At 37.6% G+C, this 22,844-nt stretch overlaps 1 protein-coding gene across 1 annotated transcript in view; it reads left to right on the top strand.

Moving 5' to 3' along the window:
* Positions 1 to 22,844, top strand: part of egfra (epidermal growth factor receptor a (erythroblastic leukemia viral (v-erb-b) oncogene homolog, avian)) — a 56,710-nt gene that overhangs the window by 25,352 nt on the left and 8,514 nt on the right. The window contains exons 8-25 of the mRNA XM_076293508.1: positions 711 to 827; positions 1,462 to 1,588; positions 1,772 to 1,845; positions 1,994 to 2,084; positions 2,383 to 2,582; positions 2,984 to 3,116; positions 3,248 to 3,338; positions 3,810 to 3,967; positions 4,083 to 4,124; positions 4,397 to 4,541; positions 4,844 to 4,966; positions 5,139 to 5,237; positions 6,394 to 6,579; positions 6,969 to 7,124; positions 7,315 to 7,390; positions 7,784 to 7,930; positions 8,051 to 8,148; positions 8,500 to 8,667. Coding sequence (XP_076149623.1) covers positions 711 to 827; positions 1,462 to 1,588; positions 1,772 to 1,845; positions 1,994 to 2,084; positions 2,383 to 2,582; positions 2,984 to 3,116; positions 3,248 to 3,338; positions 3,810 to 3,967; positions 4,083 to 4,124; positions 4,397 to 4,541; positions 4,844 to 4,966; positions 5,139 to 5,237; positions 6,394 to 6,579; positions 6,969 to 7,124; positions 7,315 to 7,390; positions 7,784 to 7,930; positions 8,051 to 8,148; positions 8,500 to 8,667 — 2,231 coding nt within the window. The remainder of the gene's footprint in view (positions 1 to 710; positions 828 to 1,461; positions 1,589 to 1,771; positions 1,846 to 1,993; positions 2,085 to 2,382; positions 2,583 to 2,983; positions 3,117 to 3,247; positions 3,339 to 3,809; positions 3,968 to 4,082; positions 4,125 to 4,396; positions 4,542 to 4,843; positions 4,967 to 5,138; positions 5,238 to 6,393; positions 6,580 to 6,968; positions 7,125 to 7,314; positions 7,391 to 7,783; positions 7,931 to 8,050; positions 8,149 to 8,499; positions 8,668 to 22,844) is intronic.

The raw sequence follows: 22,844 nt of genomic DNA, 5'->3' as shown, positions 1-22,844 counted from the left end.
CCCCAAATATTCTTCAAATTTCACTCGACTTTCATCTTTAGTATTCAGTCAAGTGCCCATAGGGGTTCAAATTGTTGCATGCTGGCATCTCTGGTCAGTGCTCAGTGATCTGTGATCAATGTCTGGCCATCCTGGTTAAAATATAAACAGTCTGAACAAACCAGGAGAATGACTGAATCATAAGTTGTGCGAATGCAACATAATTCGAGTGCACACCTCAGTGACACCAGTTGTCAGTCTCACAAACACACAGATTTCAAAACCTTGCTTCTGACACAGGTCATACTTTGAATTTCTTAAATGGATGGCAAAGCCATAGACACAGGTGTTTTGGAACACTGACACAAAAATACTTTTTGAGCTTTTGATTTGTACAATCAGACCCAAATGATTGTGAGTTACATTAAACATTGTGTGCTGAATCTTAATTAGTTCACTTGAAACAGCCAACTTATTATAGGAGTATGCAGTTGCAATGAGCACGTACAGTTAGGAGTTAAGAACATATGACTGTATGCATTTTTTATCAAAATTGCGTAGGATTAATTGCGTACAATAACAATGACCAACACTGTACCTTAGGCTGTTTGAAATAAAGACTGATTACGCAACTGCTTGTGCAAATGATTGTAAAGGCTTCGCCCATATCCTCATGTTGTGATTGAAATGTGTTAAAGATTAATGCCTAATCAGTTTGATACCATCCGCAGATAACTATGTGGTGACGGACCATGGAGCATGTGTGCGTTCATGCAGCTCCAAGCACTATGAGACCGAGGAGGGAGGGGTCAGGAAGTGCAAGCCCTGTGAAGGCCTGTGTCCCAAAGGTAAGCTAGTGGCCTACCTGTGTCCTTTTGCAAATCTCATCTCAACTCTATGGGCGGTGGTAGCGTAGTGGCTAAGGAGCAGTTGTGTCCACAGTTGTGCCCTTGAGCAAGGCACTTAACCCCAAGTTGCTCTGGGAAGAATGGCCCTTGTAATATACAACACAGCTGATGCTCCACTGGAAATAACTAGTTTAGATAACCAGTGTCTTTTTGCAAATCCCATTTCATCTCTATGAGTAGGAGCCTAGGTGACAGTAAGGGTGGGGATCCAGCAGCAATCCTCCTTCTCCTTATCTTAGGGGCAGCCATGGTCTACTGGTTAGGGCTTCGGACTTGTAACCGGAAGGTTGCTGGTTCGATCCCCAACCAGTAGGAATGGCTGAAGTGCCCTTGAGCAAGGCACCTAACCTCTCACTGCTCCCCGAGCGCCGCTGTAGCAGGCAGCTCACTGCACTGGGATTAGTGTGTGCTTCACCTCACTGTGTGCTGAGTGTGTTAATAATTCACGGATTCACGGATTGGGATAAATGCAGAGACCAAATGTCCCTCACGGGGTCAAAAGAGTATATATACTTATACTTATACTTATCAGAGAGAAGATGTTCCCTGAGATTGTCTATATGTGTTTTTTCAGTCTGCCATGGCCTCGGAATGGGAAAGCTGAAAGACATCTTGTCAATTAACGCCAGCAACATTGACACCTTTCAAAACTGCACCAAGATAAATGGCGATGTGGCGATACTCTACACAACAATTCACGGGTGAGTGAAAAAGGCCCATAGCTTGGTTAAGGTAATGTCTCAACATTGACACTCTTTTTCATTTGATGGACTGTGTGAAACCACAATACAATGCAATCACTTTGATTTCTCCCATAAATGTTTAAATTGTAGAAAAAAATATGTATCAAGGTGGTCCTAAATATAATTCATTGTGATTTTCAGAGATAAACATACAAAAACACCAAAGTTGGATCCTGCCAAGCTTAGCGTATTTGAGTCTGTTAAAGAAATCACTGGTAAGCTAATTATCCTAAATGATATGATTTAGGCTATCAATATAATGTGATTTGCAGAAGCTAAAACTCAAATTGGCATATTAACATTTTTTATTTTTTATTTTAAAGCAAGCCTGTATAACTCTCTCCTAACTGATTGTGTCTGAAGGGTACTTGTTGATCCAGGACTGGCCTGAAAGTCTAACCTCCCTTAGTCCCTTTGAAAACCTTGAAGTGATCCGTGGGCGAACCAAAAAACAGTAAGTCACCCACAAAAGAGTGACTGTAGTGCAATGAACACATCAGGGAACACAACACATCACTCTTTCACATTCTCAAAAATGTAAAAGAGTTCCAACTGCTTCCGACCAGTTTAGTAGCCTTTAGTATTTGCATTGTGTTTTCTGTAGCACTCTTATGTCCATGAAAGCCAGCAGTTCAAACACTAAAACATGTGTGTGTGTGTGTGTGTGTGTGTGTCTGTCTGTCTGTCTGTCTGTGTCTGTCTGTCTGTCTGTCTGTCTGTCTGTCTGTCTGTCTATGTGTGTGTATGAACAGGGGAGTGGTGAGCTTCGCTGTCGCCAACACTAAGATAACCCACCTGGGCCTGCGGTCACTGAAGAGTATCAGTGATGGCGAAGTGGCCATTATAAAGAACGAGAACCTCTGCTACACCAAGGTGTCACACTGGAGTCGCCTGTTTGAGCTGCGCACGCAGAAAGTTAACCTGAAAAGTAACAAAGACATGCAGACATGTGGTAAAGAAAACACCTCAGCCTGGTTTCCTAAAAGTTTTACTTAGCATTGTAATGTTCAAGACAACTTGCTATCATTTTAACTGCTTTAGCATAAACATGCTTTGACATTACCGTTGGTATCTTACAGTTGGTATCTTAATAATGTGATTGCAACGTGTGACCGTTTGGGGTATTTTGTTTATATGATACTGCATTTGGGCTGCATAACATTATTATTGACTTAAAACAGAATATGTGGCATTGGCCATGACTTGGTTATGTCAATCTTATGACATAAGATTCATACATGGCATAAGTCAAACCAAGAGTCATGGCCAGTCTCATAGGCTTACCCTGCCTGGAGACACGAGAGGGTCAGTCCTTCTGTGGAGCCTGACCCATCCCTTTTCATGTCCTCTCAGTTGCGGAGAACAGCACATGTGATGAGATGTGCACGGCTGATGGCTGTTGGGGTCCAGGGGCCGACATGTGCTTCTCCTGCCTGCACAGGATCCGCGATGGACACTGTGTCGCCTCCTGCAACCTACTGGAAGGGTGAGCTACGGTGTTGGGGGAGAATCGAGCCGGGAGCGATGAAGGCCTGTCTTTGTAAAAACAAATGAGTGAAAAACAAAATACTTACATTTTTAATAACAAAAAAAATAAATAAAAAATATTGTTTGTAGAGAACCACGGGAATCGGAGATTAACAGGACCTGTTTTCAGTGTGACTCAGAGTGCAAGCCCTTAAATGGAACCCTGACCTGCAGTGGACCTGTGAGTACAGTATGCTCTATGCTTATCACTGTAACAAATGATTTGTGCACTCAACATAGCCCAGTTGTTTCAGTAAGTTACGTCAATGTGTAGTGTCAAATGTATTAAACACAAGTCAAAATAACAATAGGTTATGACTGGACTATGTTAGAGTGCCCTGGACTCACTGATAAGCACTTGATGGTCTTTTGGGCCCCCACCGTTGACTTCAAGGCAGCACTGCCACCATCGACTTCAAGGCAACACTGCCATACCTTAACTCTAACCCTAGTGCCTTCCAGGCAGCGCTGCCTTGAAGTCGATGGTGGGGGTAACCACTGTGCCACATGCATCTGTATGTCTGAATATATGTTTGAAATGATGTCAACCACAGTTGAAATACTATGATATGATTTAACACTCAAATATGTGTTCTTGTGAAATATTGGTTCTGTTGTGACATCAGATAATACCTGAATTTGATGCCCTCAGGGTCCTGACCAGTGCACGGAGTGCGCCAACTTTAAAGATGGCATTCACTGTGTCCAGCGTTGCCCCCATGGTGTGCCCGCAAAAGACGGCTCCAGCATCTGGAAGTACGCTGACAAAGACGGGGAGTGTCAGCCATGCCACAAGAACTGTACTCAAGGGTAGGCTGGCTTAACCTGCTCACTTAACAGCATTATATGAAAAATGCACAAATATTTAAAAAACTATTTTGGGCCTTTTAACTAAATTAACTTCAGTGTCTTGTTTATTTCTCAGATGCACAGGTCCAAAGCTGAAAGACTGCAAAGACTACATCATGTAAGGGATACTTATTTACAGTTTGTTCACTGCACTTATCCTGAAAAAAGACTTTTATTCAAGAGCGAGGCTTTGAAAGCTAGATATTACCTTGGATACAGTATATCTATATTCTAAACTGTTCAAAAACCACCAGTTTTTGAGCACTGCATAACACATGCTTAGATGAAGTACAGTGGTACCCCACAGAGAGCCACTGCATATAGGAAAGGGTGTCTGTAGTATGGAGGTACACACAGAAGTCACTAAGCTGCTCTGGGTGATTTGTCCAGCCACTCCAACCTGTCGATGGTGGCCGCAGGAGTGGTCGGTGGCCTGCTGGCGTTTGTCATCCTGGCACTGGGTGTGTTTGTGCTGCTGCGAAGACGCCACATCAAGAGGAAGAGAACACTCCGCCGACTGCTGCAGGAGAGAGAGGTGCGAAACTTTAGCGCTCACGTTGGGCTACCCTTGAGGCAAAGTAAATTGTTAATGGCACTACATAAATAATACAAGATGAATATATGGTACTACATAAATATGAGTGGCTGCTAAGGTCTTTTGGCTGCATAGTTCTGCAGCGTGGCCAGATACTGTTTGCTCCTGTTAATGGTAAAAGGAGCAAACATGCTTTACTTTTCCTTATGGACATGAGCTTATAGTTCTAAGAGATCTCTCACTAGGCACACTAGCACTCATTTTTCATGGTTCAAGAACCAAGTTCATCTTTGTCTTCTCAGTTGGTGGAGCCCCTGACACCTAGTGGAGAGACGCCCAACCAGGCATTGCTGCGAATCCTCAAAGAGACTGAGTTCAAAAAGATCAAAGTGCTGGGGTCAGGAGCATTTGGTACCGTGTATAAGGTCAGTCGACTCCCAGGCATGCTGTATCTAAGCATCTTCTGTCTGTCCTGCCCAATATTCTCTGCATTAAAGTACTGTTGCTGTACTCATTCTGTTGTGTCTAAAAAAGTGATGGAACTACTGTATTATGGGTTATTGTTACTAGGTTACAAAGAGTCGTTTATCTTTGCAGGGTCTGTGGGTTCCTGAGGGGGAAGACGTGAAAATTCCGGTTGCCATCAAAGTCTTACGAGAGGCTACGTCTCCCAAGGCCAACAAAGAGATCTTGGATGTGAGTAAAAGTAGTTCTTTTTTATTTTATATAGACTGATGTTGAGCTATCCAGCATTTCAGGAGATCATTTTTCAATTACACTAGTGTATTGTGTTTTTTTCAATTACAGTAAAATGTAAAACATATGCCTGCATAGAGATATATGTCATTCATGTACCTGGTAATACTGCTGTATAGCATCACATAGGCATGGCCTGAGGTAAACTGATGGGGGTGCTCAGGGAGGCCTGGTTAGACACATGCTGACTGTGAGATGCTTGTGGATATGACTGAGTGGGTGTAGCGTTGACTGTAGGCTGAAGTGGCTCTGTGTTGTGAAAAGAGGCTGGGTGTGAGCAGTAGTGTCTGGACGCTGCTTAGTCAGGGGATGCTTCAGGACGCAGCAGCTGGGGACTCGTGGACACAGGGTCAACGGGGCCCGGAAAACAAGCCGCCGCAATATCCGCTGTCCAAAGCGCCCGAAATATTTTACTGTTCCAGAGAATGTCGTAGCTTTGGAAACAAGCGACTGAGTTCATGCTGTAATCTTGAGTTCATTAAGGTGGAATGTGTTCCTTTGGGAAGAGGAGGAGTGTTCCCCTTCCCAGAAATGGGAAAAAGGAAGAAATAAATTCAGATAAATTCAGTTTCTGTAGACATTTCATCTGTATTTCTTTTAAATATAACAAGGACATGTAAACAGCCCTGTTACGTCTGACAAAACAGCATTTGATATGAAACTGATGAGTAAATATCAAGGTTCAAGGTGCAAGGTTACTTTATTGGGTCTCCCAAGGGAGAAATTTGTTTTGAAAAAAAAAGGGTAAGCTGCCACAGCCACAATACAAAAGACATCACAGGACATAGCACATATGTTATATAACACATGTACATTTATTATATATATATTATATTATAAAATTCACAGCCATCCAAATATATAGACGTATGTGTATGTGTGACTGCATGAGTGGTTGTCAGCTCCTGTATGTTCTCTATGTCCTCCTCTGATTTGTTCAGATCTATGCCAAGAATTCAGTCCTGCTGTCAGTGATGCACAATCAATTACAATAGGGTACCGCATTATCATGAGAGAATGTGTTTAAACCCTTATTCTTCCTCTTTGGATGTGTGTGTGTGTGTGTGTGTGTGCGTGTGTGCGTGTGTACACATAGGAGGCATATGTGATGGCCAGTGTGGAGAACCCGCACGTGTGTCGGCTGCTGGGCATCTGTCTGACCTCCACGGTGCAGCTCATCACACAGCTCATGCCCTATGGCTGCCTGCTCGACTACGTCAAGGAGCACAAGGACAACATCGGCTCCCAGTACCTGCTCAACTGGTGTGTGCAGATCGCCAAGGTAAAGATAAACACAGGCTTTCAAACATAAACACAACTCCTAGTATGAGAACAGATTATTATTAGCTGTGCTACCTGCCACAGTGACACAAACATGTGGCACATCATGCTCGAGTAGGACACTGTTTCCAGACACACAGAGGAAGTAATTTGTTTCTAAGCATACTGCCAAGCTCATATAGAGAAAAGGCTCCAATATAGACCAGCACATGTGCAAATAAGCAAGCAGTTCAGTCATTCAAATGACATCAGTCAGCAAATCCTTCTGCCGGCTGCGCGTCATCCGTTCCCCTGCCTGAGGGTTTCATGATGATGGGTGATGGCGCCCTGGAGACTAGCATTAACCTGAGGTTGCACACGGTCACGTCTGTGCTTGTCCATCAACTGCAGGGAATGAACTATCTTGAGGACCGTCACTTGGTTCACCGTGACTTGGCGGCGAGAAATGTCTTGGTGAAGACTCCACAGCATGTCAAGATTACAGACTTTGGCCTGGCCAAGCTCCTCAATGCAGACGAAAAAGAGTATCATGCAGATGGTGGAAAGGTCTGTCTCTTTCTTTCTTTGACTCGTTATGTTATATTTAAGCATTTATATTTGTTATATTTGAGCATTTAAATGGTTTAATTGCCCAATAAAACAGCATCATTCCTGTATTACAAAATGGAATCCTGTCCTACATTGTTTCCATACCCTACATACCATACACTTCTGAAAATGGTCTGTTTATCTAAAGGTTCCCATAAAATGGATGGCTCTTGAGTCCATACTTCATCGGACATACAATCACCAGAGCGATGTTTGGAGCTATGGTAAGCAACCGTTAAATCCATTCATATGGGGCAGCTGTGGCCTACTGGTTAACACTTCGGACTTGTAACCGGAGGGTTGCCGGTTCAAACCCCAGTAGGCACGGCTGAAGTGCCCTTGAGCAAGGCACCTAACCCCTCACTGCTCCCCGAGCGCCGCTGTTGTTGCAGGCAGCTCACTGCGCCGGGATTAGTGTGTGCTTCACCTCACTGTGTGTTCACTGTGTGCTGAGTGTGTTTCGCTAATTCATGGATTGGGATAAATGCAGAGACCAAATTTCCCTCACAGGATCAAAACAGTATATATACTTATACTTAATCATCTTAATCCCAGTTCAAACATACAAGTGGCATTAAATTAGCAGTGTTTACAATACAGCTGTCCTGCCTCCGCAGGTGTGACCGTGTGGGAGCTGATGACCTTCGGGACCAAGCCGTACGACGGCATACCGGCCAGTGAGATTGCGGGAGTGCTGGAGAAGGGCGAGCGTTTACCCCAGCCCCCCATCTGCACCATAGACGTCTACATGATCATGGTGAAATGTAAGGAGAGACGCAGAGTCCTTCCGTGGGCTCCCATATGAGTTATGGTGGTCTCGGCCTTGCCCTCTCCCGGTCTGTGCCGTTCATCACGCCCCCTCTGTCCTCTCTCTTCCTCCGCAGGCTGGATGATTGATGCCGACAGCCGGCCGCGCTTCAGGGAGCTCATCGCCGAGTTCACCAAGATGGCCCGGGACCCCTCACGCTACCTAGTCATTCAGGTGAGGCCCCACGGTTGTATGCCTCATGGTCCGGTCATCACACCGGTCAAAAATATCCATGCATTTAATGACCCATACCCTCACCCCCCCCCATCCCCCCAACATGGCTCTCATAAGTCTCTGCAACCTTTACTCCTTTTATGGTCTTCATAACATTCCTGATGTCAGCCCTCTGGGTAATGAATGAGTTGGAACTGCAGTAAGTTCTTCTTGCCCATAACTCCTGCCAACCAACCCTATCTGTGAATTACCCTAAATGTCCTATACTTCTACATCTATTCTCCATCCTCACACACAACTAATATCCTCCTCACAAAAACAGACAGTAGTAATAACTTTTCTTCTGTCCAGGGTGATGATCGGATGCATCTGCCCAGTCCCAGTGATGGCAAGTACTACCGCAGCTTGATCAGTGGCGTGGACATGGAGGACGCAGTGGATGCTGACGAGTACCTGGTGCCCAGCCGCAGCTTCTTCAGCACCCCCTGCACCTCGCGCACCCAGCTCCTGCACTCCGTGGTAGGTTGGCTTAGCCAGGCCCAGTGGTACACACATAGGTAGCCTGGCAAATCTAGAGACATCTAGACTAGAGAAACCTAGGCAGCCTGGCAAATCTAGAGACATCTAGACAAGAGAAACATTTGATCACTCTCTGTCAGTGTTGGGCAAGTTACTGAAAATTAGTAATTAGTTACAGTTACTAGTTACTTCTGTCAAAAGTAATTGAATTACCTTACCAATTACTGTATATCAAAAGTAACTAGAAAAGCATTTCCTGAAGGAAATACAGTGCATGAAAATGCAAAAATATGATGAGTTCATATGGTTAAATTATTTGCTTGGTAGATAAGGTTTACTATAGTTGGAATGACTGAACAGTTAAATAGGTTGATAATTGAAATGGTTAAATTATTTAGGCAGATAGTTGACGATAACTAACAGTTGGAATGGCTCCAATGTTTGCTAGCAGTTATGCTAACTATGTTAAAGATAATAATGTTAACCAAGTAACTATGCTAACTAGCATGCTAACAATGTTAAAATGTTAACTATGCTAACCATATGACTTAGCTAACCTAGCTAATCATTTTTATTAGTTATGATAACTATGCTAATTAGCATGCTAACATGCTAATTGTGTTAACCATGTGACTTAGCTAACTTCGCTAATTATTTTTAACAGTTTTATAAAAAATGCTAACTAGCATGCTAACATGCTAGCATGCTAACTATGCTAACCATGTGACTTAGCTAACTTAGCTAATCATTTTTAGCAGTTTTATAAAAAATGCTAACTAGCATGCTAACATGCTAGCATGCTAACTATGCTAACCATGTGACTTAGCTAACTTAGCTATCATTTTCAGCAGTTTTGCAAAAAATGCTAACTAGCATGCTAACATGTTAGCATGCTAACTATGCTAACCACATGACTTAGCTAACTTAGCTAATCATTTTTAGCAGTTTTGCTAAAAATGCTAACTAGCATGCTAACATGCTAGCATGCTAACTATGCTAACCATGTGACTTAGCTAACTTAGCTAATCATTTTTAGCAGTTTTATAAAAAATGCTAACTAGCATGCTAACATGCTAGCATGCTAACTATGCTAACCATGTGACTTAGCTAACTTAGCTAATCATTTTCAGCAGTTTTGCAAAAAATGCTAACTAGCATGCTAACATGTTAGCATGCTAATTATGCTAACCACATGACTTAGCTAACTTAGCTAATCATTTTTAGCAGTTTTGTTAAAAATGTTAACTAGCATGCTAACATGCTAACTATGCTAACCATGTGACTTAGCTAACTTAGCTAATCATTTTTAGCAGTTTTATAAAAAATGCTAACTAGCATGCTAACATGCTAGCATGCTAACTATGCTAACCATGTGACTTAGCTAACTTAGCTAATCATTTTCAGCAGTTTTGCAAAAAATGCTAACTAGCATGCTAACATGTTAGCATGCTAACTATGCTAACCACATGACTTAGCTAACTTAGCTAATCATTTTTAGCAGTTTTGCTAAAAATGCTAACTAGCATGCTAACATGCTAGCATGCTAACTATGCTAACCATGCTAACTAGCTACAGTGGGTAGGAGTCATAGTTGATGACAAGTAACAGTTACAATGGCTGAACAGTTAAAAAGTTCAGTAGTTTAAAGGCTTAAATTGTTTAACAGTGAAATATTGTAGTGAGGACTTTTATTTTGAAACAGTTTTTGGCAGAGGAAGCAGTTGAACAGGATGTGTAGTCTTAATAGGGCCAGTTTGTATGCTTTAAAGCCTGAGACTGGCAGTTGATGCAGGTGGCCCGAACACCTGCCATAGGATTCTAATTGCTTAACGGCTCTATTGTGATGTCATCAGCCCATGTTAAGTCTATGGGGAAATTTTGATTAGTTTTTAATTAATAGTTTAAAAAGTATAAAAGTTACAAAGATGAAAAATACATAGCACCCATGTCCTAAGTAAGACCTACGTAACATAGTTTGAATGAAGTTTCTACGTTAAACGGTTGAAGCTGCATTAAGTGCGTTAGAAGAAGAACTAGAAAAGCATTTCCTGAAGGAAATACAGTGCATGAAAATGCAAAAAATATGATGTAAAATATCATACAGAGTAAAAACAAACTATATTGGTTGCTAGGTAGATGAGGTTTAATATAGTTGGAGTGACTGAACAGTTAAATAGGTGGATAGTTTATATGGTTAAATGATTTGCTTGGAAGATAAGGTTTAATATAGTTGGAATGATTGAACGGTTAAATAGGTGGATAATACTTAACTTAGTTAACTTAGCTAATGTTTTCATTTTTAGTAGTTATGCTAACTAGCATGTTAGCAATGCTAACATGCTAACTATGTTAACCATGTTACTTAGCTAACTTAGCTAATAATTTTTAGTAGTTTTGCTAAAAATGCTAACTAGCATGCTAACATGTTAGCATGCTAACTATGCTAACCATGTGACTTAGCTAACTTAGCTAATCATTTTTAACAGTTTTGCTAAAAATGCTAACTAGCATGCTAACTAGCATGCTAACATGCTAGCATGCTAACTATGCTAACCATGTGACTTAGCTAACTTAGCTAATCATTTTTAGTAGTTTTGCAAAAAATGCTAACTAGCATGCTAACATGCTAGCATGCTAACTATGCTAACCATGTGACTTAGCTAACTTAGCTAATCATTTTTAGCAGTTTTATAAAAAATGCTAACTAGCATGCTAACATGTTAGCATGCTAACTATGCTAACCATGTGACTTAGCTAACTTAGCTAATCATTTTTAGCAATTTTGCAAAAAATGCTAACTAGCATGCTAACATGCTAGCATGCTAACTATGCTAACCATGCTAACTAGCTACAGTGGGTAGGAGTCATAGTTGATGACAAGTAACAGTTACAATGGCTGAACAGTTAAAAAGTTCAGTAGTTTAAAGGGTTAAATTGTTTAACAGTGAAATATTGTAGTGAGGACTTTTATTTTGAAACAGTTTTTGGCAGAGGAAGCAGTTGAACAGGATGTGTAGTCTTAATAGGGCCAGTTTGTATGCTTAAAGCCTGAGACTGGCAGTTGAAACAGGTGGCCCGAACACCTGCCATAGGATTCTAATTGCTTAACGGCCGTATTGTGATGTCATAATCATAATGTTAAGTCAATGGGGAAATTTTGATTAGTTTTTAATTAATAGTTTAAAAAGTATAAAAGTTACAAAGTTGAAAAATACAAAGCTCACATGTCCTAATTAAGACCTACGTAACATAGTTTGAATGAAGTTTCTACGTTAAACGGTTGAAGCTGCATTAAGTGCGTTAGAAGAAGAATAATAATAACTAGAAAAGCATTTCCTGAAGGAAATACAGTGCATGAAAATGCAAAAAATATGATGTAAAATATCATACAGCGTAAAAACAAACTATATTGGTTGCTAGGTAGATGAGGTTTAATATAGTTGGAGTGACTGAACAGTTAAATAGGTGGATAGTTTATATGGTTAAATGATTTGCTTGGTAGATAAGGTTTAATATAGTTGGAATGATTGAACGGTTAAATAGGTGGATAATACTTAACTTAGTTAACTTAGCTAATGTTTTCATTTTTAGTAGTTATGCTAACTAGCATGTTAGCAATGCTAACATGCTAACTATGTTAACCATGTGACTTAGCTAACCTAGCTAATCATTTTCAGCAGTTTTGCTAACTAGCATACTAACATGCTAGCATGCTAACCATTTTACTTAGCTAACTTAGCTAATCATTTTTAATAGTTTTGCTAAAAATGCTAACTAGCATGCTAACATGCTAACATGCTAACTATGCTAACCATGTGGCTTAGCTAACTTAGCTAATCGTTTTTAGCAGTTTTGCTAAAAATGCTAATTAGCATGCTAACATGCTAACTATGCTAACCATGTGACTTAGCTAACTTAGCTAATCATTTTTAGCAGTTTTATAAAAAATGCTAACTAGCATGCTAACATGTTAGCATGCTAACTATGCTAAACATGTGACTTAGCTAACTTAGCTAATCATTTTTAGCAGTTTTATAAAAAATGCTAACTAGCATGCTAACATGTTAGCATGCTAACTATGCTAACCATGTGACTTAGCTAACTTAGCTAATTATTTTTAGCAGTTTTGTAAAAAATGCTAACTAGCATGCTAACATGTTAGCATGCTAACTATGCTAAACATGTGACTTAGCTAACTTAGCTAATCATTTTTAGCAGTTTTATAAAAAATGCTAACTAGCATGCTAACATGTTAGCATGCTAACTATGCTAACCATGTGACTTAGCTAACTTAGCTAATTATTTTTAGCAGTTTTGTAAAAAATGCTAACTAGCATGCTAACATGTTAGCATGCTAACTATGCTAAACATGTGACTTAGCTAACTTAGCTAATCATTTTTAGCAGTTTTATAAAAAATGCTAACTAGCATGCTAACATGCTAGCATGCTAACTATGCTAACCATGCTAACTAGCTACAGTGGGTAGGAGTCATAGTTGATGACAAGTAACAGTTACAATGGCTGAACAGTTAAAAAGTTCAGTAGTTTAAAGGGTTAAATTGTTTAACAGTGAAATATTGTAGTGAGGACTTTTATTTTGAAACAGTTTTTGGCAGAGGAAGCAGTTGGACAGGATGTGTAGTCTTAATAGGGCCAGTTTGTATGCTTAAAGCCTGAGACTGGCAGTTGATGCAGCTGGCCCGAACACCTGCCATAGGATTCTAATTGCTTAACGGCCGTATTGTGATGTCATAATCATAATGTTAAGTCAATGGGGAAATTTTGATTAGTTTTTAATTAATAGTTTAAAAAGTATAAAAGTTACAAAGTTGAAAAATACAAAGCTCACATGTCCTAAGTAAGACCTACGTAACATAGTTTGAATGAAGTTTCTACGTTAAACGGTTGAAGCTGCATTAAGTGCGTTAGAAGAAGAATAATAATAACTAGAAAAGCATTTCCTGAAGGAAATACAGTGCATGAAAATGCAAAAATATGATGCGTTCATATGGTTAAATTATTTGCTTGGTAGATAAGGTTTAATATAGTTGGAATGACTGAACAGTTAAATAAGTTGATAATTGAAATGGTTAACTTATTTAGGCAGATAGTTGACGATAACTAACAGTTGGAATGGCTCCAATGTTTGCTAGTAGTTATGCTAACTATGTTAACAAAGATAATAATGTTAACCAAGTTACTATGCTAACTAGCATGCTAACAATGTTAAAATGTTAACTATGCTAACCATATGACTTAGCTAACCTAGCTAATCATTTTTATTAGTTATGATAACTATGCTAATTAGCATGATAATATGCTAATTATGTTAACCATGTGACTTAGCTAACTTCGCTAATCATTTTTAGCAGTTTTGCTAACTATGCTAACTAGCATGTTAACATGCTAGCATGCTAACTATGCTAACCATTTTACTTAGCTAACTTAGCTAATCATTTTTAACAGTTTTGCTAAAAATGCTAACTAGCATGCTAACATGTTAGCATGCTAACTATGCTAACCATGTGACTTAGCTAACTTAGCTAATCATTTTTAGCAGTTTTGTAAAAAATGCTAACTAGCATGCTAACATGTTAGCATGCTAACTATGCTAACCATGTGACTTAGCTAACTTAGCTAATCATTTTTAGCAGTTTTGTAAAAAATGCTAACTAGCATGCTAACATGTTAGCATGCTAACTATGCTAACCATGTGACTTAGCTAACTTAGCTAATCATTTTTAGCAGTTTTGTAAAAAATGCTAATTAGCATGCTAACATGTTAGCATGCTAACTATGCTAACCATGTGACTTAGCTAACTTAGCTAATCATTTTTAGCAGTTTTGTAAAAAATGCTAATTAGCATGCTAACATGTTAGCATGCTAACTATGCTAACCATGTGACTTAGCTAACTTAGCTAATCATTTTTAGCAGTTTTGTAAAAAATGCTAACTAGCATGCTAACATGCTAGCATGCTAACTATGCTAACCATGTGACTTAGCTAACTTAGCTAATCATTTTTAGCAGTTTTGTAAAAAATGCTAACTAGCATGCTAACATTTTAGCATGCTAACTATGCTAACCATGCTAACTAGCTACAGTGGGTAGGAGTCATAGTTGATGACAAGTAACAGTTACAATGGCTGAACAGTTAAAAAGTTCAGTAGTTTAAAGGGTTAAATTGTTTAACAGTGAAATATTGTAGTGAGGACTTTTATTTTGAAACAGTTTCTGGCAGAGGAAGCAGTTGAACAGGATGTGTAGTCTTAATAGGGCCAGTTTGTATGCTTAAAGCCTGAGACTGGCAGTTGAAACAGGTGGCCCGAACACCTGCCATAGGATTCTAATTGCTTAACGGCCGTATTGTGATGTCATAATCATAATGTTAAGTCAATGGGGAAATTTTGATTAGTTTTTAATTAATAGTTTAAAAAGTATAAAAGTTACAAAGTTGAAAAATACAAAGCTCACATGTCCTAAGTAAGACCTACGTAACATAGTTTGAATGAAGTTTCTACGTTAAACGGTTGAAGCTGCATTAAGTGCGTTAGAAGAAGAATAATAATAACTAGAAAAGCATTTCCTGAAGGAAATACAGTGCATGAAAATGCAAAAATATGATGCGTTCATATGGTTAAATTATTTGCTTGGTAGATAAGGTTTAATATAGTTAGAATGACTGAACAGTTAAATAGGTTGATAATTGAAATGGTTAAATTATTTAGGCAGATAGTTGACGATAACTAACAGTTGGAATGGCTCCAATGTTTGCTAGTAGTTATGCTAACTATGTTAATAAAGATAATAATATTAACCAAGTTACTATGCTAACTAGCATGCTAACAATGTTAAAATGTTAACTATGCTAACCATATGACTTAGCTAACCTAGCTAATCATTTTTATTAGTAATGATAACTATGCTAATTAACATGCTAACATGCTAACTATGCTAACCATGTGACTTAGCTAACTTAGTTAATCATTTTTTGCAGTTTGAATCAAAATGCTAACTAGCATGCTAACATGCTAGCACGCTAACTATGCTAACCATGTGACTTAGCTAACTTAGCTAATCATTTTTAGCAGTTTTGCAAAAAATGCTAACTAGCATGCTAACATGCTAGCATGCTAACTATGCTAACCATGAGACTTAGCTAACTTAGCTAATCATTTTTAGCAGTTTTGCAAAAAATGCTAACTAGCATGCTAACATGCTAGCATGCTAACTATGCTAACCATGTGACTTAGCTAACTTAGCTAATCATTTTTAGCAGTTTTGCAAAAAATGCTAACTAGCATGCTAACATGCTAGCATTCTAACTATGCTAACCATGTGACTTAGCTAACTTAGCTAATCATTTTTAGCAGTTTTACAAAAAATGCTAACTAGCATGCTAACATGTTAGCATGCTAACTATGCTAACCATGTGACTTAGCTAACTTAGCTAATCATTTTTAGCAGTTTTGTAAAAAATGCTAACTAGCATGCTAACATGCTAGCATGCTAACTATGCTAACCATGCTAACTAGCTACAGTGGGTAGGAGTCATAGTTGATGACAAGTAACAGTTACAATGGCTGAACAGTTAAAAAGTTCAGTAGTTTAAAGGCTTAAATTGTTTAACAGTGAAATATTGTAGTGAGGACTTTTATTTTGAAACAGTTTTTGGCAGAGGAAGCAGTTGAACAGGATGTGTAGTCTTAATAGGGCCAGTTTGTATGCTTAAAGCCTGAAAGTGGCAGTTGATCCAGGTGGCCCGAACACCTGCCACAGGATTCTAATTGCTGTGATGTCATAAAGGGCAATGTTAAGTCAATGGGGAAATTTTGATAGTTTTTAATTAATAGTTTAAAAAGTATAAAAGTTACAAAGATGAAAAATACATAGCACTCTTATCCCAAGTAAGACCTACGTAACAAAGTTTGAATGAAGTTTCTACGTTAAATGGTTGAAGCTGCATTAAATGCGTTAGAAGAAGAAGAAGAATAAGAAGAAGCCTAGGAAGAACAGTACAGTGCATTTTCATGCACTGTAATAATAATAACTAGAAAAGCATTTCCTGAAGGAAATACAGTGCATGAAAATGCAAAAAATATGATGTAAAATATCATACAGAGTAAAAACAAACTATATTGGTTGCTAGGTAGATGAGGTTTAATATAGTTGGAGTGACTGAACAGTTAAATAGGTGGATCGTTTATATGGTTAAATGATTTGCTTGGTAGATAAGGTTTAATATAGTTGGAATGATTGAACGGTTAAATAGGTGGATAATACTTAACTTAGTTAACTTAGCTAATGTTTTCATTTTTAGTAGTTATGTTAACCATGTGACTTAGCTAACCTAGCTAATAATTTTTAGCAGTTTTGCTAACTATGCTAACTAACATGTTAGCATGCTAACTATGCTAACCATGTTACTTAGCTAACTTAGTTAATCATTTTTAGCAGTTTTGCTAAAAATGCTAACTAGCATGCTAACATGCTAGCATGCTAACTATGCTAACCATGTGACTTAGCTAACTTAGCTAATCATTTTTAGCAGTTTTGCTAAAAATGCTAACTAGCATGCTAACATGCTAGCATGCTAACTATGCTAACCATGTGACTTAGCTAACTTAGCTAATCGTTTTTAGCAGTTTTGCTAAAAATGCTAACTAACATGCTAACTAGCATGCTAACATGCTAACTATGCTAACCAAGTTACTTAGCTAACTTAGCTAACTAGCTACAGTGGGTAGGAGTCATAGTTGATGACAAGTAACAGTTACAATGGCTGAACAGTTAAAAAGTTAAGTAGTTTTAAAGGGTTAAATTGTTTAACAGTGAAATATTGTAGTGAGGACTTTTATTTTGAAACAGTTTTTGGCAGAGGAAGCAGTTGAACAGGATGTGTAGTCTTAATAGGGCCAGTTTGTATGCTTAAAGCCTGAGAATGGCAGTTGGGCCAGCTGGCCTGAACACCTGCCATAAGATTCTAATTGCTGTGATGTCATAAAGGGCAATGTTAAGTCAATGGGAAAATTTTGATAGTTTTTAATTAATAGTTTAAAAAGTATAAAAGTTACAAAGTTGAAAAATACAAAGCCCACATGTCCTAATTAAGACCTACGCGTCAATGTTTGAATGAAGTTTCTACGTTAAACGGTTGAAGCTGCATTAACTGCGTTAGAAGAAGAGGAATAATAAGAACTAGAAAAGCATTTCCTGAAGGAAATACAGTGCATGAAAATGCAAAAAATATGATGTAAAATATCATACAGAGTAAAAACAAACTATATTGGTTGCTAAGTAGATGAGGTTTAATATAGTTGGAATGACTGAACAGTTCAATAGGTGGATAGTTTAAATGGTTAAATTATTTAGGTAGATAGTTGACGATAACTGACAGTTGGAATGGCTCTAATGTTTGCTAGTAGTTATGCTAACTATGTTAACAAAGATAATAATGTTAACCAAGTTACTTAACTTAGTTAACTTAGCTAATGTTTTCATATTTAGTAGTTATGCTAACTAGCATGTTAACTATGGTAACCATGTTACTTAGCTAACTTAGCTAATCATTTTTAGCAGTTTTGCAAAAAATGCTAACTAGCATGCTAACATGCTAGCATGCTAACTATGCTAACCATGTGACTTAGCTAACTTAGCTAATCATTTTTAGCAGTTTTGCAAAAAATGCTAACTAGCATGCTAACATGCTAGCATGCTAACTTTGCTAACCATGTGACTTAGCTAACTTAGCTAATCATTTTTAGCAGTTTTGCAAAAAATGCTAACTAGCATGCTAACATGCTAGCATGCTAACTATGCTAACCATGTGACTTAGCTAACTTAGCTAATCATTTTTAGCAGTTTTGCAAAAAATGCTAACTAGCATGCTAACATGCTAGCATGCTAACTATGCTAACCATGTGACTTAGCTAACTTAGCTAATCATTTTTAGCAGTTTTGCAAAAAATGCTAACTAGCATGTTAGCATGCTAACATGCTAGCATGCTAACTATGCTAACCATGTGACTTAGCTAACTTAGCTAATCATTTTTAGCAGTTTTGCAAAAAATGCTAACTAGCATGCTAACATGTTAGCATGCTAACTATGCTAACCATGTGACTTAGCTAACTTAGCTAATCATTTTTAGAAGTTTTGTAAAAAATGCTAACTAGCATGCTAACATGCTAACATGTTAGCATGCTAACTATGCTAACCATGCTAACTAGCTACAGTGGGTAGGAGTCATAGTTGATGACAAGTAACAGTTACAATGGCTGAACAGTTAAAAAGTTCAGTAGTTTAAAGGGTTAAATTGTTTAACAGTGAAATATTGTAGTGAGGACTTTTATTTTGAAACAGTTTTTGGCAGAGGAAGCAGTTGAACAGGATGTGTAGTCTTAATAGGGCCAGTTTGTATGCTTAAAGCCTGAGAATGGCAGTTGGGCCAGCTGGCCTGAACACCTGCCATAAGATTCTAATTGCTGTGATGTCATAAAGGGCAATGTTAAGTCAATGGGAACATTTTGATAGTTTTTAATTAATAGTTTAAAAAGTATAAAAGTTACAAAGTTGAAAAATACAAAGCCCACATGTCCTAATTAAGACCTACGCGTCAATGTTTGAATGAAGTTTCTACGTTAAACGGTTGAAGCTGCATTAACTGCGTTAGAAGAAGAGGAATAATAAGAACTAGAAAAGCATTTCCTGAAGGAAATACAGTGCATGAAAATGCAAAAAATATGATGTAAAATATCATACAGAGTAAAAACAAACTATATTGGTTGCTAGGTAGATGAGGTTTAATATAGTTGGAGTGACTGAACAGTTAAATAGGTGGATAGTTTATATGGTTAAATGATTTGCTTGGTAGATAAGGTTTAATATAGTTGGAATGATTGAACGGTTAAATAGGTGGATAATACTTAACTTAGTTAACTTAGCTAATGTTTTCATATTTAGTAGTTATGCTAACTAGCATGTTAGCAATGCTAACATGCTAACTATGTTAACCATGTTACTTAGCTAACTTAGCTAATAATTTTTAGCAGTTTTGCTAAAAATGCTAACTAGCATGCTAACACATTAGCATGCTAACCATGTTACTTAGCTAACTTAGCTAATCATTTTTAGCAGTTTTGCAAAAAATGCTAACTAGCATGCTAACATGCTAGCATGCTAACTATGCTAACCATGTGACTTAGCTAACTTAGCTAATCATTTTTAGCAGTTTTATAAAAAATGCTAACTAGCATGTTAACATGCTAGCATGCTAACTATACTAACCATGTGACTTAGCTAACTTAGCTAATCATTTTTAGCAGTTTTACAAAAAATGCTAACTAGCATGCTAACATGCTAGCATGCTAACTATGCTAACCATGTGACTTAGCTAACTTAGCTAATCATTTTTAGCAGTTTTGCAAAAAATGCTAACTAGCATGCTAACATGTTAGCATGCTAACTATGCTAACCATGTGACTTAGCTAACTTAGCTAATCATTTTTAGCAGTTTTGTAAAAAATGCTAACTAGCATGCTAACATGCTAGCATGCTAACTATGCTAACCATGTGACTTAGCTAACTTAGCTAATCATTTTTAGCAGTTTTGCAAAAAATGCTAACTAGCATGCTAACATGTTAGCATGCTAACTATGCTAACCATGTGACTTAGCTAACTTAGCTAATCATTTTTAGCAGTTTTGTAAAAAATGCTAACTAGCATGCTAACATGTTAGCATGCTAACATGCTAACTATGTTAACCATGCTAACTAGCTACAGTGGGTAGGAGTCATAGTTGATGACAAGTAACAGTTACAATGGCTGAACAGTTAAAAAGTTCAGTAGTTTAAAGGGTTAAATTGTTTAACAGTGAAATATTGTAGTGAGGACTTTTATTTTGAAACAGTTTTTGGCAGAGGAAGCAGTTGGACAGGATGTGTAGTCTTAATAGGGCCAGTTTGTATGCTTAAAGCCTGAGACTGGCAGTTGATGCAGCTGGCCCGAACACCTGCCATAGGATTCTAATTGCTTAACGGCCGTATTGTGATGTCATAATCATAATGTTAAGTCAATGGGGAAATTTTGATTAGTTTTTAATTAATAGTTTAAAAAGTATAAAAGTTACAAAGTTGAAAAATACAAAGCTCACATGTCCTAAGTAAGACCTACGTAACATAGTTTGAATGAAGTTTCTACGTTAAACGGTTGAAGCTGCATTAGCTGCGTTAGAAGAAGAATAATAATAATAATAATAATAACTAGAAAAGCATTTCCTGAAGGAAATACAGTGCATGAAAATGCAAAAAATATGATGTAAAATATCATACAGAGTAAAAACAAACTATATTGGTTGCTAGGTAGATGAGGTTTAATATAGTTGGAGTGACTGAACAGTTAAATAGGTGGATAGTTTATATGGTTAAATGATTTGCTTGGTAGATAAGGTTTAATATAGTTGGAATGATTTAACGGTTAAATAGGTGGATAATACTTAACTTAGCTAATGTTTTCATTTTTAGTAGTTATGCTAACTAGCATGTTAGCAATGCTAACTATGTTAACCATGTGACTTAGATAACCTAGCTAATCATTTTAGCAGTTTTGCTAACTATGCTAACTAGCATGCTAACATATTAGCATGCTAACTATGCTAACCATTTTACTTAGCTAATCATTTTTAGCAGTTTTGAAAAAAATGCTAACTAGCATGCTAACATGCTAGCATGCTAACTATGCTAACCATGTGACTTAGCTAACTTAGCTAATCATTTTTAGCAGTTTTATAAAAAATGCTAACTAGCATGCTAACATATTAGCATGCTAACTATGCTAACTATGTGACTTAGCTAACTTAGTTAATCATTTTTAGCAGTTTTGCAAAAAATGCTAACTAGCATGCTAACATGCTAACATGCTAGCATGCTAACTATGCTAACCATGTGACTTAGCTAACTTAGCTAATCATTTTTAGCAGTTTTGTAAAAAATGCTAACTAGCATGCTAACATGCTAACTATTCTAACCATGTGACTTAGCTAACTTAGCTAATCATTTTTAGCAGTTTTGCTAAAAATGCTAACTAGCATGCTAACATGTTAGCATGCTAACTATGCTAACCATGTGACTTAGCTAACTTAGCTAATCATTTTTAGCAGTTTTGCAAAAAATGCTAACTAGCATGCTAACATGCTAGCATGCTAACTATGCTAACCATGTGACTTAGCTAACTTAGCTAATCATTTTTAGGAGTTTTGCTAAAAATGCTAACTAGCATGCTAACATGCTAGCATGCTAACATGCTAACTATGCTAACTAGCTACAGTGGGTAGGAGTCATAGTTGATGACAAGTAACAGTTACAATGGCTGAACAGTTAAAAAGTTCAGTAGTTTAAAGGGTTAAATTGTTTAACAGTGAAATATTGTAGTGAGGACTTTTATTTTGAAACAGTTTTTGGCAGAGGAAGCAGTTGAACAGGATGTGTAGTCTTAATAGGGCCAGTTTGTATGCTTAAAGCCTGAGACTGGCAGTTGAAACAGGTGGCCCGAACACCTGCCATAGGATTCTAATTGCTTAACGGCCGTATTGTGATGTCATAATCATAATGTTAAGTCAATGGGGAAATTTTGATTAGTTTTTAATTAATAGTTTAAAAAGTATAAAAGTTACAAAGTTGAAAAATACAAAGCTCACATGTCCTAATTAAGACCTACGTAACATAGTTTGAATGAAGTTTCTACGTTAAACGGTTGAAGCTGCATTAAGTGCGTTAGAAGAAGAATAATAATAATAATAATAAAATGCCTTGGAATAACAGTACAGTGCATTTTCATGCACTGTAATAATAAAATGCCTTGGAATAACAGTACAGTGCATTTTCATGCACTGTAATAAGAAGCCTAGGAAGAACAGTACAGTGCATTTTCATGCACTGTAATAAAATGCCTTGGAATAACAGTACAGTGCATTTTCATGCACTGTAATAATAATAATAAAATGCCTTGGAATAACAGTACAGTGCATTTTCATGCACTGTAATAAAATGCCTTGGAATAACAGTACAGTGCATTTTCATGCACTGTAATAATAATAATAAAATGCCTTGGAATAACAGTACAGTGCATTTTCATGCACTGTAATAAAATGCCTTGGAATAACAGTACAGTGCATTTTCATG

Source organism: Alosa pseudoharengus, unplaced genomic scaffold (genome assembly GCF_046254945.1).
Source record: "Alosa pseudoharengus isolate Yale_2024_CS ecotype anadromous, Long Island Sound unplaced genomic scaffold, YU_APseudo_1.1 YU_APseudo_1.1_scf_2, whole genome shotgun sequence".
NCBI lineage: Eukaryota > Metazoa > Chordata > Actinopteri > Clupeiformes > Clupeidae > Alosa > Alosa pseudoharengus.
The sequence above is the reverse complement of the archived record's forward strand: the minus strand, read 5'-3'. Positions and strand labels throughout refer to the sequence as shown.